The sequence below is a fragment of the Phycodurus eques genome, chromosome 14 (assembly GCF_024500275.1).
Source record: "Phycodurus eques isolate BA_2022a chromosome 14, UOR_Pequ_1.1, whole genome shotgun sequence".
Classification (NCBI taxonomy): Eukaryota; Metazoa; Chordata; class Actinopteri; order Syngnathiformes; family Syngnathidae; genus Phycodurus; species Phycodurus eques.
The window spans coordinates 9,046,668-9,062,685 of NC_084538.1; the positions used below are offsets into that span (position 1 = coordinate 9,046,668).

General features: G+C 42.7%; 2 protein-coding genes across 2 annotated transcripts in view; one reads left to right on the top strand and one right to left on the bottom strand.

The window, feature by feature from the left end:
- The first annotated feature begins 2,796 nt into the window (after positions 1-2,796).
- Positions 2,797-12,087, top strand: chrm5a (cholinergic receptor, muscarinic 5a). Its single transcript, XM_061696361.1, has 2 exons — positions 2,797-3,256; positions 10,389-12,087. Exon 2 carries the CDS (start codon positions 10,424-10,426, stop codon positions 11,999-12,001), a length of 1,578 nt encoding a protein of 525 aa, XP_061552345.1. The 5' UTR covers positions 2,797-3,256; positions 10,389-10,423; the 3' UTR covers positions 12,002-12,087.
- Positions 12,088-13,495: 1,408 nt separating this feature from the next.
- Positions 13,496-16,018, bottom strand: part of zgc:194887 (uncharacterized protein LOC571819 homolog) — a 33,825-nt gene continuing 31,302 nt past the window's right edge. The window contains exon 10 of the mRNA XM_061696434.1: positions 13,496-14,508. Within this exon, the coding sequence (XP_061552418.1) occupies positions 13,814-14,508 (695 nt within the window). The 3' untranslated portion in view covers positions 13,496-13,813. The remainder of the gene's footprint in view (positions 14,509-16,018) is intronic.

Sequence of the window (16,018 nt, forward strand, 5' to 3'; positions counted from 1 at the left end):
TTTGGGCTATTCTGGGATATAAAAATATATCAGCAAATCCACGTAAGTGGCCAGTCGTGATCAACAGCGGTTATGCAAATAACGCAGAGTGAGGAAGCTACAGCAATGTAGCGTGAATTGGCGAAGCAGTACAAGCGTAGTATTTCTACGATATGTGCTACACAGCAACGGAAGGCAATCAATCAATAAGTGTTTTGTGCGTTTGATGTGTCACACGAAAATACGACCGTCTTGTAGACTTTGTGCAGGTCAGCGATTCCACAGCGAGTGGAGATGGAACCATTTAGCTGGGTGAACTCCGCTGAACAGATGTGGCAGAATTTCCATGATGCCCATCAGTCATGTTACCGACGTGTAACTATGACCTAGTAGTTGAATCCTTGCAGGGGACCGCTATCAAAATGAAATATATGTGCATGTTAAGCAGATTTACCTTCAGGCACTGGGGGAACGTGCACTTTGCTACTCCACATATGCCATGATAGAATATCGCGTCATAAATATTGGGACAGACGTGGGAACTGACAAGAATTCTGTCAATTCATGCTGAGGAACAATTGTGAGGCAAAAAGGTCACCAGTGTTCGGCCGAGGATTTGAAGTTCTTCCTGACCAAACTGATCCAAACATGCCGTATTCGAGAAACCTGGGAAGTCAGGCATTTCCAATATCAGATGTAGAAACATGCCTCAAAGGAGTTCCCACAGATGCCATCTGACAACACGCAAAAATGGTCGTGCCCACACAGATGCACTGGGGAAAACAAATACAAGGGATCATAAATACAGTGGATCCCCACATATTAACGGTTTGACATTTGCAAATTCACTTATTCACAGATTTTATTTTTTGGGAACTTATCCAGCGCTTCCACTTTTTTGGACTCAAACCCTTGGCTTTTTCAACTAAACTCCTTCAATGAACTCCTGCTCATTTGCATTTTTATGACCCGATCCCCTGCTTCCTCCCTCCCGATCTTTTATGCCAATTAATAGGGAGCATCAATTATTGACAGTTGGGCTCAATACCTATCCCTCGCTAGTAGCTGGGGTTCCCTGTATACATAACTAAAAAAAAAAACAAACAAAAAAAACACTACAGTGTACCCAACTGTTTGTCTAAATGTGCTCCAGCTCACCCACGATCGCGAATGAGGATAAGTGCTACAGAAAATGGATGGATGAATATGTATATTTGTACAGATGAATGTCCTTTCTGCATAAAATGACGAGGATGATCCGGACAAGTTGACTTGTCTCAAACCAAACTTATTGCGGTCGCTAGCCATGTTTCTGATTCACGCCTGCAATCTGTTCCTCTGCTTCAGATAGGGCTAGCCTTTGAATACCCCATGCGGTTCTTTTCCATTTCTAGCATATGTAACACTATAATAATAAAACCAATTCAAAACTTGAATAAAATCCGAATACAACCAGTCCAGGGTGTAGCCCACCTCTCGCCCAAAGTCAGCAGGGATAAAGTCACGCTCACCCATGACCTAATGAGGATAAGCACAAAAGAAAATGGATGGGTGGATAATCAGACTAGTTTAATAGTAGATTGACTGTCAGATGGAAGGACATTATTACTATTCAATATGGTGATGTTATGATGGCAAATCTGGTATTCCCATGACCTTGTGAATTTGACATACTAACACCTCCCCCGTCAGATTAGGGCAGCGTTTCCCAAGCGTTACTGAGCCAAGGCACATATTTTATCTTAGAAAAATCACACCACTAAACAAACATTTCACAAAAGAAATATAAACTGAAATAATGAGGGATCACTTATGTGGATTTTCATAATTTGAATTCGGGAATATCAATCCTTTATAGAGTTAAACTACTTTATGCAACGTTACATTAGCCGTAAACAGAGGCTGGCTCATATCGGACAGTTCAGCACCCATCATCAAGATTAAAACATACGAGGACTTCACTGCCGCCCAGTGCAGCTGAAATAATTTGCACCCACATGCGCACATAAAACATCTGTCAGTTCAGTAGTCTTCTTATCTGCTGAGACCATGTCAGTGCTCCCCCGTGTGAGGACAAAGGCGCTGCCGGTGTTTCATGGTCCACACGTCGCCACGCCGCCTTGGCCTCCGTCGTGCTCAAACACCACGCGAGGAGATAACCACGTCTGCTCTGATGCCTCCTGTCGTATTGTGCAGCACTGACAAAAACACAGTAGGGGCAAGTACGTAAATAGATTTTCAGGTACCTGCATTTTACTTGGGTAGGCATTCATTTTTCAAAAACAGATATCTGTACTTTCTACTCCTTATTTTGTCAAAATAGGCTTGTTGCTTTTTCAACCTCGGCTGATGGGCTAGAAATGCTTATGCATGAGTAAAGTGGGAAAAAAAAGGTTAGCAAAAATGAATATTAAACAAATACCTTTGGAAAGCTACCTTGGAAAGGAGGAAATGAAGAGGAGCCTACAACTTCTAAGAAAGTAAAGCTGCCTTTAAAGGTCCCATATTTTTTCAAACCAACATTTTTTTTTGTGTTTGGGATGTTATATTGTCTCTCTGGTGCCTCAGTAAACATGTTAAATATGAATTCAAATCATCCACGCATTTCTGAGTTCCCGATGTTTTTCCGTCGACAGGCCTGAAATCAGGTCATTTGAATTTCTCGAGCTTGCTCGACGTGAAACCGGTCCGTGGGGACCGCCGTTTTATCTGACCACAATCGACCCCGCCCTCCATCCTTCCATCCATCCTCCACCTCCTTCCAGTCTCACACTGTGCGGTTCAGAAGCTTCATGCTCACTGTCCCGAAACATGAGGAACCAGTTGCCCCTGTGGGAATTCTTTCTCCCTTTCGTGTCCCTCAGCCACATGCAACTACATCATCATCATCATCATCGGCAGCAGTAGTAGTAGAAGAGGAGGAGGAGGAGGACGAAGAAGATAGATGAGGAAAAAGCGGCAGCAGGCTCTGTTTCAACTTCATCAAGATACTGGAACGAAAAGTCCTCCTTTGACTCCACACTGAACACAACTTAAGACGACTTTCTCTTCTCGCGGTCGGAAGTGAGGCGATGTTGTGGAGCGGCCATGGTCCTCGCCTCTTCGCCTTTCAGCCTCCTCCCGGCTACCCCATTCGCATTTCACATTTCGCCTCCAAGTCAGCGGGATTTCTCAACCTCTTCGACTGTGTTATGATCCTCGGAGACACACTTTGACCCCCAGAAGACTTCCTGGGCAAAACAAAGGGATTAACGCTCAACTCTCACACTCTGCTTCTGTGAGTAGTTTTTTTCCCCCCTTTTTTGTTTGTATCGATATCTTTGTGTGTCATCGTTTCGGGCAGCTCGGAAGTGATGAATAATGCACTTCTTGATGACTGCTCAAAGGCTTTGACCTGGATTTGACAGGAAATAGCAGCACAAGTGCATGTCTGGGAGGTCTCCGCAGCATATATTATTAATGTGCACTTTTACCTCACTGAATGCTGACGGAAAGGTGTGTGCATGTGTGTGTGCGTTCGTGTCTTCTGGAACACTTGCTGTATGGCAAGAAAGTGGCATAAACAGCAAATACTGTACGATAAAGCATGCTAATGTTTTAAAAGGGACATTTTTATCAAATGCATGCAGATATATTTGAATAAAAGCCTTATGATTTTAAATGAATCATTAGTTTTAAAAACTAGTGCAAAAGCCCCCGCTCTGCACGTTTTTGTTTAACTGACAAAACAAATGAGGATTAAGCAATGACGCCAGATTAGAAGTCCGTTCAGTCTTCATGGATGATTTGTGATGTTTTAAATTGAGAACACTTTTTTGGTCCTATCACAAATTTCCATGACATTTATTTTTAAACTATTTAAAAGACGAGCTTACCTGCTAAGGTTGTTTGCAGTACAACATTGAATCTATTTTATTACACTGACTAACGTAAATGTTTACCAGAAGTGGCAGCGAGCGATACAACGTAGACAATAGCTAGTTTTAGTGCTTGACTTCTGCTATTTTTTGTTGCTGTTGTTTTTTTTTTGTAAATAAAAGCATGCAAGCAGTGAGGTTATTCATATATGCATGTTGTGAGGCAGGAACAGAAGAGCCAGAGGCAGAAACACGGCCAGGCACATATTCAGACTCGTATTTAGAAAGTGAGTCAGAGCACATTGTTGTTTCCACAATGGTACATTAATAAAACCTTCCAGTTGACATACAAATGAACAAAATATTACCTATTTAAATATTTCCCTGGAGCGGTTGCTAATGCCATATCCACGTGCACTTTATACTGTACTACATCCATGACTACAGTCGGCAGCTCCTTGAGCAAAGAGCTGCCATTTTCTTTTCTTTTAAGCGACAGCCAGACTACACGGAAACGACGCTATGCGTCAAAAGTTAAACAGAGTTGCAGTGTTCTCGGATGCATAGATTATCCATTAGTTCTGCGGCTGGGCTAGATGGAACTGGATAATCGAGAAACGAATCATAGTTGCCGACAGACCATCACACACATTCCAGCTCGCTGCACCCAAAAAACGATGACCGCTGATGTTCATATTGGGAAAACAACGTTTCGAGGTGCCGCATATATTATTGAATTGAACCACAAACAACAAAGAGAAATTGTCAAGGAAAAAGCACATTGACTTGGCCGCAGTACAAAGATAACAATAAAAGAGAAAGTGTGGATATTTGAAAGTCTGCTGTCGTCGCTGCCCCATTCGTGATTGCACTTGGACTCTACATTTTGGCAACAGAGGCTCTCCACGCTTTGCTTTTTAGCCACAGGTACCTGTACACATAAAGTTATAAATACAGTTGAACCTGCGTTTAATAGACCCAGAATCAACGGACTTTGGATTTAATGCACAAAATGGTAACAATGGTAAATGGCTTGTCTACCTTCAAACTACTCAAAGCACTTTCACACTGTTTCCTCATTGACCTCCTGATGATGCAGCATCATTTATAACCCTTTAGGCAACTGATATTTGAAACATTTTGGCATTCAATGTAACGACTCACAGTCATATATTCTTTATCCTCTGCGGGGAGCTGAGCGGCGTATACTCCACAGACGTCCATGTACAGTATATCTGCCCGTCTGTCTTATACCGCCTCCAGGTGGCCAAGGATGGCAGCAGCACAATGGCAATTCAATTGATGCAAAGTGTGACAAAAAGTGTTTAATTAATTTGAATTCTATTAAATTGCATTATTACTGTATGTTTTTATAAAGTACAATATTATTGAGTACTATTTGAAAAACTTTATTGCTGTTTTTTGGGGAGGCTAGAACGGATTATTGGCATTTCCATTCATATCAATGAGGGAAGCGAATTTGAGATACAAGTGATTTGAGCTACAAGTGTGGTCGTGGAACGAATTGAACTTGAATCTCAAGGTACCACTACCCCCCCCCCCCCCCTTTAAGGACAATAATAATAATAAATTTAAAAAAACAGTTCGCGTTACCACAGTGTGAATCAAGGAAAAGCTCAATCAACCCTTAAACAAGCAAATGTGGAAATTAATGCCTTCTTTGCCTTGTGCTCTCTGCTGTTGAGTAAGGAAAAGCCACCAGCCGCTATTGGAGAAAGTACATGAATTTCAGATTGCATGCCAGTGTGCTCCTACGTAGAAACATTCATGATTTAGATTGTTTCTCTGTTTCTCCTCCAGTGCACAGAATGCATTTCTCAGGTGCTGTTCTACATTGTCACATGTGGGCACAAGTGTTCACCATGGGTCAGTGGGCTGGGTGCACGATGCAATATAACCATTGTGCCAAATACCTCCAGGCTTCTTTGTGTGTCATACATGCCCGCGCACACACACACATTCAACTCACCCCTTTTTAATATCTTCGTCTGCCTCTCTCATCTTCTGACCTTCCTTGCACAAATGCCAAACATATGCGATCCGCGTTCCCATTTGTTGCGCTGCGGCCCGAGTGTAGAAAAGGCTATTAAGCATGGCGGCCGAGTGCCCGTAGATGCAGGACAGGAGCAATGAGATGACCACAGGAGATGCAGAATTCTATCACTTCAGCTTGACTTTGAAGGAAACTTAAGCATTACTTATACATATGAGGCTAATGCAATATTTAAGTTGATACTGCCAGGATGTCATGGGAATGAAACGCGTTCTCTTTGCGTGGGCGAGACCAGATTCATAAACTGAATATGCACCATTTTGCCACTTATATGAAGCTCGGACAACTGGATGCTAACCGGGGGGTTGAAAAGTAACTAAGGCCTGAATTAAAAAAAAAAAAAGCTAATTAAATCCATATTACAACGAAAAATGTATTGAGAAAAAATAATACATGTTCTCTATTACTGCGGCACGGTGGCCGACTGGTTAGAGCGTCAGCCTCACAGTTCTGAGGACCCGGGTTCAATCCCCGGCCCCGCCTGTGTGGAGTTTGCATGTTCTCCCCGTGCCTGCGTGGGTTTTCTCCGGGCACTCCGGTTTCCTCCCACATCCCAAAAACATGCATGAATTGGAGACTCTAAATTGCCCGTAGGCATGACTGTGACTGTGACTGTGAGTGCGAATGGTTGTTTGTTTGTATGTGCCCTGCGATTGGCTGGCAACCAGTTCAGGGTGTACCCCGCCTCCTGCCCGATGACAGCTGGGATAGGCTCCAGCACGCCCGCGACCCTAGTGAGGAGAAGCGGCTCAGAAAATGGATGGATGGATGTTCTCTATTATATAGATATCAACGTAAGCACAAGTGGGGCTGCAACTGGAAAATAAGAAATAACACCAAAAGAAATCCCCATACGTGTTGTCTGTTTATAAAATCTTTTGATAATGACTTCAGTGATGCAAAAGAAATTGTGTCAGAGAAATTTTTTAGGCGAATCGGTTCCAGAACAAAATACGCAAATAAGCGAATTTGCGAGTAGCAAACTGCGGATAGGTGGCTGTACACAGTATACAGTATAGTGGCCTCAAAGTTACTCCGAAAATGACAGTCTGGTCATTCCTGATTTTAACCTGTGGTCTATTTCTGTAAAAAGATGAAAATCCTTCCTGTGTGATATCCCTCAGAGTCTTCTGCTTGCCTGGCAACGAGCTTCTATCGCCTACAGACACGAAGCGGGTCTTTGCAGCCAGTGATCATATTTCTCCAATGACCATGCAGAGAATGGGATTTTTGAAAATTGGAATATGCAGGGAGGAAGTGCATCATCACCATCATCACCACACATGGCTGTGCTGTAAATCATTCATTCACAAGTCGAGGGAAGGCGACACAAGCCCCAGAATGATGACAAACGGAGTCATGGAACGCACCAGGAGCTGCTTTTCTGCGGCAGGAACTAACGCAGTTTTCCCTCAAATCAAACCACGTTAGCTGAATTGTATGAGGGGATAGTTGGCACTATATGTGGCTAATGACACTATAATTACAGACATGAATGGTGACATGGCACCCATCTGAACTGGCACTAGTTGTGCGCGCCTAATCGTGGCCCGCCCACATCTCCTCACTTTCATGAAAACTCACTTGAGCTCCAATCTTCCCGTTTCACAGAATCCATGAAGCCAATTTATTTAGCAAATTACATCAGCTGCATAAAACCACATAGACCCACACAAAAACAACCAATTCCCGCAAGAGTCTTTATTACTAGAGCTAATCTCCCTCGTATGCAATTACTACGGATTGGATTTCAGTACATCAAGTATCTTTCCTCTAGCAGCAGTGTGTGGGATTATGCGCACGTATATCATATCATTAAGTAAATTAAAAAGGCATGCACTGACATTATTATTGCATTTGAGTGTGCTTATTACGAGCACATTATTTTTTCTAATTAAGTTATTTTGTCAGGGTAAATAGAGGGACTTACATTCGTGTTGTGATGTATGTCGTCATCCTGAGACAAACTTAACTGAACAACAACCAGACTGAATGTTTCCCGTATCCAATATGAATTTTATTTTTTTTATGGAAACCCAGACATGACCTGGAGAAAAAAAGATTTAAATTGCGGCCACAATATAGATATTACATCAGGGATCGTATATTTGTAGAATAGATTATTCTACTGATTATCCCTTCCATTATTGAACATTCGGATAAAAATACATTTTGTATGATTAAACTACAGAATGCGCATTTGAGGTGCAGTTATTATTGTGGTCCACTTGAAGTCGCCATTCTCACGTTGCAGACTATAATATCTACGACTTGTGCGTGTGTATGGCTTTAAAAAATGATGCCTGGCCTGGTGAGTGACGTGGGAGTCAGCGAATGGGAGTGTTAATTTGGCGGTGCTAACTGTCAGCCAGTCAGCGTAGCATTGAGTGCCTGGGTAACAGGTGCAGCTGTAGCAATTTCCGTAATTTCAATAATGGATTGAAAGAGCACCGCGGGCTATCCTCAACCACTTCTGGGAGCATTATATGTTCCAATTTACGGTGCTAGCCCAGCATATTAAATTAGTTTATCTCGCTACCTTGTGCTGGCGATCGCAGAAATGCTCTTGTGATATGTAGGTTCTGCTTTGCGGTAGACTCGTTGCACTTTATTTTCATTTTAAAGTGTGAATTAAATCCAAACATTGAACATTACGCACGCTTTCTCCTTGGCTCGCTGCTTTGCTTGCTGCTTATTTCTACACAAAGCGGCGCGTGTGACTGCAGTAACATTAGTCCGTGTCTAAAAATGATGTGCGCAAAATATAACCAAAATATGAAAACCCCAGAAGTGAAAATGATAATTAATTTCAAACTACAACAACAACAAGAATACACGTTAAAAGAATACCTGTCTAACAGTGCCAAAGTACAATTTATGACACAGCTTTTGTATTGGATTTCAAAATAGTGCAGATGAACCCTAAACAAATGACCGGCAAATTTCAGTGAATAACTTTTCTTCCTCGTTGAGCAGTTAATTAAAGAAGGTCGACTTCCTCCTAGTATGAAGGTCAAATTACTCGTGTAGAATCTTTGCACAGCAAATAAATACATTCTACATTCACCTGGGGGGGAAGCAAGGAGTTACTGCAATTGCTGAGTCTAATGATGAGCGATTGGACTGATGTGATGTGAAATGTTGTACAACAAAGTGAGGTCCAATCCAATTCCTGCTGCAGGACCCCCCCTGGAGATGGGAATGTTATTTGTGTGAGCCTCAGGCTGCTGCTGGAGCTGTCAAACGAATACGGATGCATGAGGAAGTCATTTATCAAGTAGGCATATTTTGGTAAAACAATGCAATGGGACACATTTCCCAAATAGGGTTAAGGTTTTCTACCGGAGAAACGAATAAATGATACGGCTTTCATTTTCAGGCTCTGGAAAATACACATTAACAGCTCGGAAGGTAACACCAGAAATGTTAGATTGCTATTGTATTAAAAGCAAAGCAAGGCGCATTACTGAAAATATTATGTTAAGTTTTTGGGCCCAGTTGAAGCAGATGTGTGAAACCCTGAGTGTGCGAGCTTAAAGGTTACCCTCGATGGGATCACCGACGCAAAAATAAAAATAATCTTATGGCTAAGAGGGGAAAAGATTGGGTCTTTGTTGGTTCACATATGTAAATTCAATCAGCTCATTAGGAAAATGTGACTTTTTGTAGGCCACGAGAAGCACAGAACATCATTTTTCGTGCTACATGTGTCACCCATGATAAATGTGAAAGTGAGTGAAGTCGCAATGAGATTGCACCCGTAAAGGTTCAGCGCTGCCATCTGCTGGCGGAAGAGGTGAAGTGCTTTTGCAATGATTAATATTTTGGGGGAGCTGCTCGCACTAGCTTTTCCAGTGTTTGTATTTATTATGAGTACTTACAAAGATACTAGATACAAAGGATGTGTTTTTAAGCAGTGGGGCGCCTTGCATTTGGTAATTGAGACTTATCTGACTTTATCCACCGCTATCATGGCGCATTTATAGGAACATCAATACTATCCAAAATCAGCAAGCAACTCGCCAGTCGCCCCGTACAACATCTGAAGCAGTTCAGAATCAATATTATCTAATAACGTGACCATACACATCGTTCTTTAAAATAAAACACACAATCCAGCAGAGATGTTAGTTATTAGATGTTGGCTATTAATGTGAACAGATTGCTACAGATGTGTTTTGTTAGACTAAGTTGGCTGTAATAAGTTTTGGTCTGACCATACAATCAGAGAACGCTGACGTTCTATGTGGGCCAGCTGTGAGGAGGATTTTGAAATCTGATTGATTAAATAAACAGTCCCACTGCTAACGTAGTAGTAACATGGGCCAACGCTACACCACATTGTAGTCATGTTTCCCTCATAGGGCTTTTATGATTGCAGATATACAACATCAACAGTTTGAAATGATGCCATCTAGTGGTCATGAACAGCGTTTTCCCTAAAATAACCAATGTTTCTTTTTTCTTTTTCTTTACAGGAAATGTCAAATTCAAAGTGTTGCATTATGGTGGGATGCAACTAAAGCTCACGACCATGGAAGCGGAGCGTGCACTAAATGCCACAGTTAACAGCAGTACAATGGACATCCAACTGGTCACGCACAGTCTCTGGGAGGTGGTTGCCATAGCGACCGTGTCAGCCATTGTCAGCCTCATCACCATAGTGGGGAATATCCTGGTGATGCTCTCCTTTAAAGTCAACAGCCAACTAAAGACGGTGAACAATTACTACCTGCTGAGTCTGGCGGCTGCAGACCTCATCATCGGCGTCTTCTCCATGAACCTGTACACCTCCTACATTCTGATGGGTTACTGGGCCTTAGGGAACCTGTCCTGCGACCTGTGGTTGGCCGTGGACTACGTGGCCAGTAACGCCTCGGTCATGAACCTGCTGGTGATCAGTTTCGACAGGTACTTCTCCATCAGCAGGCCTCTCACCTACAGAGCCAAACGGACTCCTAAGCGGGCTGGCATCATGATAGGTTTGGCCTGGCTGGTGTCGCTCGCTTTGTGGGCACCGCCTATCTTATGCTGGCAATACTTTGTAGGGAAAAGAACTGTCCCCGAGAGACAATGCCAGATTCAGTTTTTCTCAGAGCCCATTATAACATTTGGAACAGCTATTGCAGCGTTTTATATCCCCGTGTCAGTCATGACCATCCTCTACTGTCGGATCTACAAAGAGACAGAAAAAAGGACCAAGGATTTAGCAGAGCTTCAGGGAGTCAACCAGTCCACACAACCTGACGTCAGCCAGCCTCCGATTATCCGATCGTGTTTTAGCTGTAAACTAAGGTCAGTGTCACAAGACCGCACTCAAGCCTCATGGTCTTCCTCAAGCAGGAGCCATGGTGCAAAGTCCACCGCCTCCACCAAAGAGGAGTTGTCCAAAGCTGGTCAGCTGACCACCTACAACAGCTACGCGTCCTCAGAAGATGAAGACAGGTCTGTGTCTCCGGTGGCCTCGCAGCCCCCTGGGAACCAGGTTTGTGAGGGCGGCAAGAACACGGCGGGTAGCGAGAGCGAACAGCTGAGCAGCTTCGATGAGGAAAGCTTCTTCCAAACACCGCCCAAAAGCAACTGTCAGAGGAGTAGCAAGTGCGTGTCGTACAAGTTCAAACCCGCGGCCAAAGACGCCCTGGCGCCACACCAGAGCAAAAACGGCGACCCTAAAACAGCGTTCTCTTCGGCGGAATCCGTGAGCACTCCGGCCGCCTCTTTGGCTTCTAAGGATGTCACGCTGAAGAACCACATGACAAAGAGGAAGAGGATGGTCCTGATTAAAGAGAGGAAAGCAGCTCAGACCCTCAGCGCCATATTGCTGGCCTTTATCCTAACATGGACTCCATATAACATCATGGTGCTCATTTCCACCTTCTGCTCGGACTGCATCCCCCTGTCGCTGTGGCACCTCGGCTACTGGCTGTGCTACGTCAACAGCACTGTCAACCCCATGTGCTACGCCCTCTGCAACAAGACTTTCCGAAAGACCTTCCGCATGCTTCTACTCTGCCAGTGGAAGAAAAAGCGGATTGAGGAAAAACTCCACTGGTACGGACAAAACCCAATAGTTGGTTCCAAACTTACTTGAACTATTTTAGACGGGTTAAAATGGCATCAATGGCAGCGGTCTCCAACTACCAGGCAGCGTAGCCATCATTTCAGAAGTTGGGGAGACAAATTGTCAACGTAAATAATTATCCTTTCACATTCCACTGCTTCTCTCCACAGTGGTCAAAAAACAAAATTACCAAACTCTGGTTGAAGAAAAACACAACAACAGTAAAGCATAAGTAGCCAAAAAGTTCAATGTCCAATGGCAACACTGAAGACAAAAATTCATATATGTCTGTGTAGATTCTCAGCCGTCCAAGTCAGAGTAATCCGCAAAGTTTGTATAAAGGCAACTGGACTGTTCTTGTTTGTTGACAACTCCACGCCTAAAATTTTAGCATTGAAGAAATAATTCATTTATGCCAGACCTCCCAGTTAACATGGATATTTGACTTCAAAAGCCGTCAATAGCAGTGAATGATGAAATGTTTTCAACTAACAAGAACAGTCCAGTTGCCTTGATTCAACCTTTGACGGCAAAAATTCAGAAGACCTTCATTATTGCCAACCTGCTTATTGTACACAAAATGGAAACGTGAAATGGTTTTAAAATGGGGGAAGCAATGAGAAGGCTTCGAAGGTAGGATCAGAGCCGTAACAGAGGCAGGACGGCATCCGTGTGAAAGGGTACAGTGTAAAGCCCTGTTGTGTTGAAAGCAATTCTTTCTGTCCCAACACGTATTTTAGCTTCTAATTGTCGTGCTGTTGTTTACAAGCACAGGCAGTTTAGCACAATTATCCCTTAGTGCGATTCATCTTCACTATATTTATCCTATAGCACTGACATATGCCTTTTGTGGATACAGTCATGTTCATAAAGTTGCTATTTCCAAGTACTTTTTTTAAATACCTAGGCAAAGCCCATCTTTTTCTTTTTTGGAAAGATTGTTTCAAACCAGGAATTTAAATGTGTGCATTTCAAATGTTGTGAGATTATGTCAAGTGAAATGAAATTGGTTGTGTTTTATATTTTGAATGTTTTTTTTTGGTTGCTGTTATGTTTCTGTATTAAAAAAAAAAACTGAACTTGTTCATGCATTTTCAGATAAATGCCCATGTTCTGCACAATATTTAATTCATATGGGACTTCATGTGTGATGCACTGTTGTTAATTGTTTGTCTTTGATAGCAGTGGTGGTAAGTAACAAAGTACAAACCTACTTAAGTAGATTTTTCATGTATGTATACTTTACTTTTATTATTTATTTTTCTGACAAAATTTTACTTTTACTCCCAACAATTGAAAACACATATCTGTACTATCTACTCCTTACTTTGTCAAAGTCTACTCATTACTAACCAGGGAGCATGAACAACAATGACGAACCAATTTGATAAAGCAAGATATTTCACATCTATGGCCATATTTAAGAGATTTGTTTTTTTATGCACAACTCCAAATTGCCCGTAGGTGTGAATGTGAGTGCAAATGGTTGTTTGTTTCTATGTGCCCTGCGATTGGCTGGCGACCAGTTCAGGGTGAACCCCGCCTCTCGCCCGAAGATGGCTGGGAGAGGCTCCAGCAGCCCGCGACCCAAGTGAGGAGAAGCGGCTCAGAAAATGGATGGATGGATGTTTTTTTTATGCTGTCAGCTACAAGAATGATTTGTGGCAAATGTGCTATTTTGTATGAGCCTAAAAACCCGCTGGCGGTCAAAACTCTGTCTAGTCGGAAAAACACATACGCCAGACTGTGAATAGCTAGGCTGGTCGTCCATAGGGCGATATTAGCAAATGCTAAGTGTGCTGTGGCCTCTTTTGCCACAACTGCTCGTTGTTGAACGTGTCCTCATAGCTCGTCCTTTTTGTAGTCTCCGCAACGAACGGGGTTCGCAGTGTCTGACGGTTTGACCATCATCCATGCATACTTGCACAGTCGCTCCTTGTTGCAGTCCTTTTGCCAGTAGATGACATTTCTGCGGTTCAGATTGGCACCGGCACAGGCGTCGTACCACCAGCCTCCACCGGCCACCTGCTGGAACTCCAGCTTGGCGCAGTTCTGGAAGTAGTTATCATTGTCTCTGTCCTTGGTGGTGAATTTCTGGTTGTCGTGCAGGTAGTGTTCCGTGTCCTGCGTGAGGGCGTCCACGGCCGTGCCCCGGAACAACCCAAGCCTCAACCTGTACGCCGATGATTCATCCTCCACCAGGAAAGGGTCGTACTCTCCCATCTTTGTGGCAGCGTCTCGGTCCACCAGTTTTATTCCCAGTTTGAAGCGCGCCGGGCCTCTGCTGAGCTGGTGAAGGTATTCGTTCCCGAGCCAGTGATCTCCAGCGACGTCTCCGAAACCGTGCTTGTAGTCGGCCCACACGCGGTCGAAAGTGACGCTGCTGTTTACGGTGATGTGCTGCACGATGGTCCATCCTCCCTCCCGCATGGCACAGTACACCACAACGGGGGCGTCCCCTGGCTGGATCAGGTACACGCCGTCTCTGGCGTGACCTGAAGACCTCATCAGCATTTCATGACAATCTCTTGGTAACACTGTGGGGACAATCACTGCTGTTAATTTGAAGGGCTTATTGGCACTCAAATTTTCTATCCTCTAAGAAAAACAACCATTAATTATGGCTGTTCTTTTAATGCTACATTAAGATTTAAAAAAACTGTGCTTACTTAATTTTTGTGTGTATATTGAATACTAAGATTAACTATATTATAGTCTCTCTTTTATCCTCCCCCAAAATGCAACAACATTATGACCACTTGCATAATACAATGGAAGCTAGTACAAATGGTGTATCACATAATCTGTCTTAACATAGATAATAATGCTCAATTCTGATTGACACTGTCATTGAAAAGTTTGGGGTCACACAGAAATATCAAATTTATTTAATTTGTAATTTTTTTTTTTTTAAAGAAGCAGTCGTGTTTATATACTGTAGGTATACAGACACATTACCGTTCCTAAATGACTGTTTTGGGTCACTTAGGAATGTCTTTATTATTATTATTATTTTTTAAAGAAAACCAGCCTTGACATTGTTAATGTGTTAAAACATTGCTTTTGTGTCAACAATTATGACATTTCAGAGTGAAAGCAGAAACATTTGAACAGTAATAAGAGTATTAATAATAATGATAAAATATGTTTCTTATTGTTGTCGTAGTTTGCAGTGGTGTCGAACTGTACTACGTCACAGTTTTGCTAGTATTCCATCGTGTAACTCAAGATCACCATGCAAACAAGTAAATCAACGTCTTCATGCACTTATCAATGTATTGTTTTTTGGGGAGTTTACATTGATACTTCTGTTTAAAAATATCATTGTATGCTATACTTTTGTAGTGACATTCAAGCACAATAGATATATTAGGGCAGTGTTTCCCAATTGATTGAGCCAGGGTTAGGCACATATTTTACAGTACAAAGAAATCTCTGGGCACAGCATCAAAATAAATGGTTACAAAAAATGGTTCATTATTAACGGCACCGTGGTTGGGAATCACTGCAATAAAATAAGGCGTTTTCCCATTTATGTATTTGATTAGACTCTAAATTGCCCGTGGGTGTGAATGTGAGTGTGAATGGTTGTTTGTTTGTATGTGCCCTGCGATTGGCTGGCAACCAGTTCAGGGTGTACCCCGCCTCCTGCCCGATGATAGCTGGGATGGGCTCCAGCACGCCCGCGACCCTAATAAGGAGAAGCAGCTCAGAAAATGGATGGATGTATTTGATTATTCCATTGTTATTTGGCTAGTCTTTTTCAATTTAATTCCGTTGTGACTACAAAAGTGCTGACACAGCTATGATGCAAATGGTTGAATCCACTGATGGCACGATGTCTCTTGGGAAAACACAGCGAAGCCTTGAACATTTGCCACAATATTACAACAATTTGTTTGTATTGCTTTTACCAAGACACACAAATTATGTCATAGGAAAATCATGAGTCACTAATCATTTAGGCTCAGACTGTGGAATTCGACCATCACACGTATCAGAATCCATCTCAGATAAAGACAACCTAATTTAAAAGTCATCACTGGT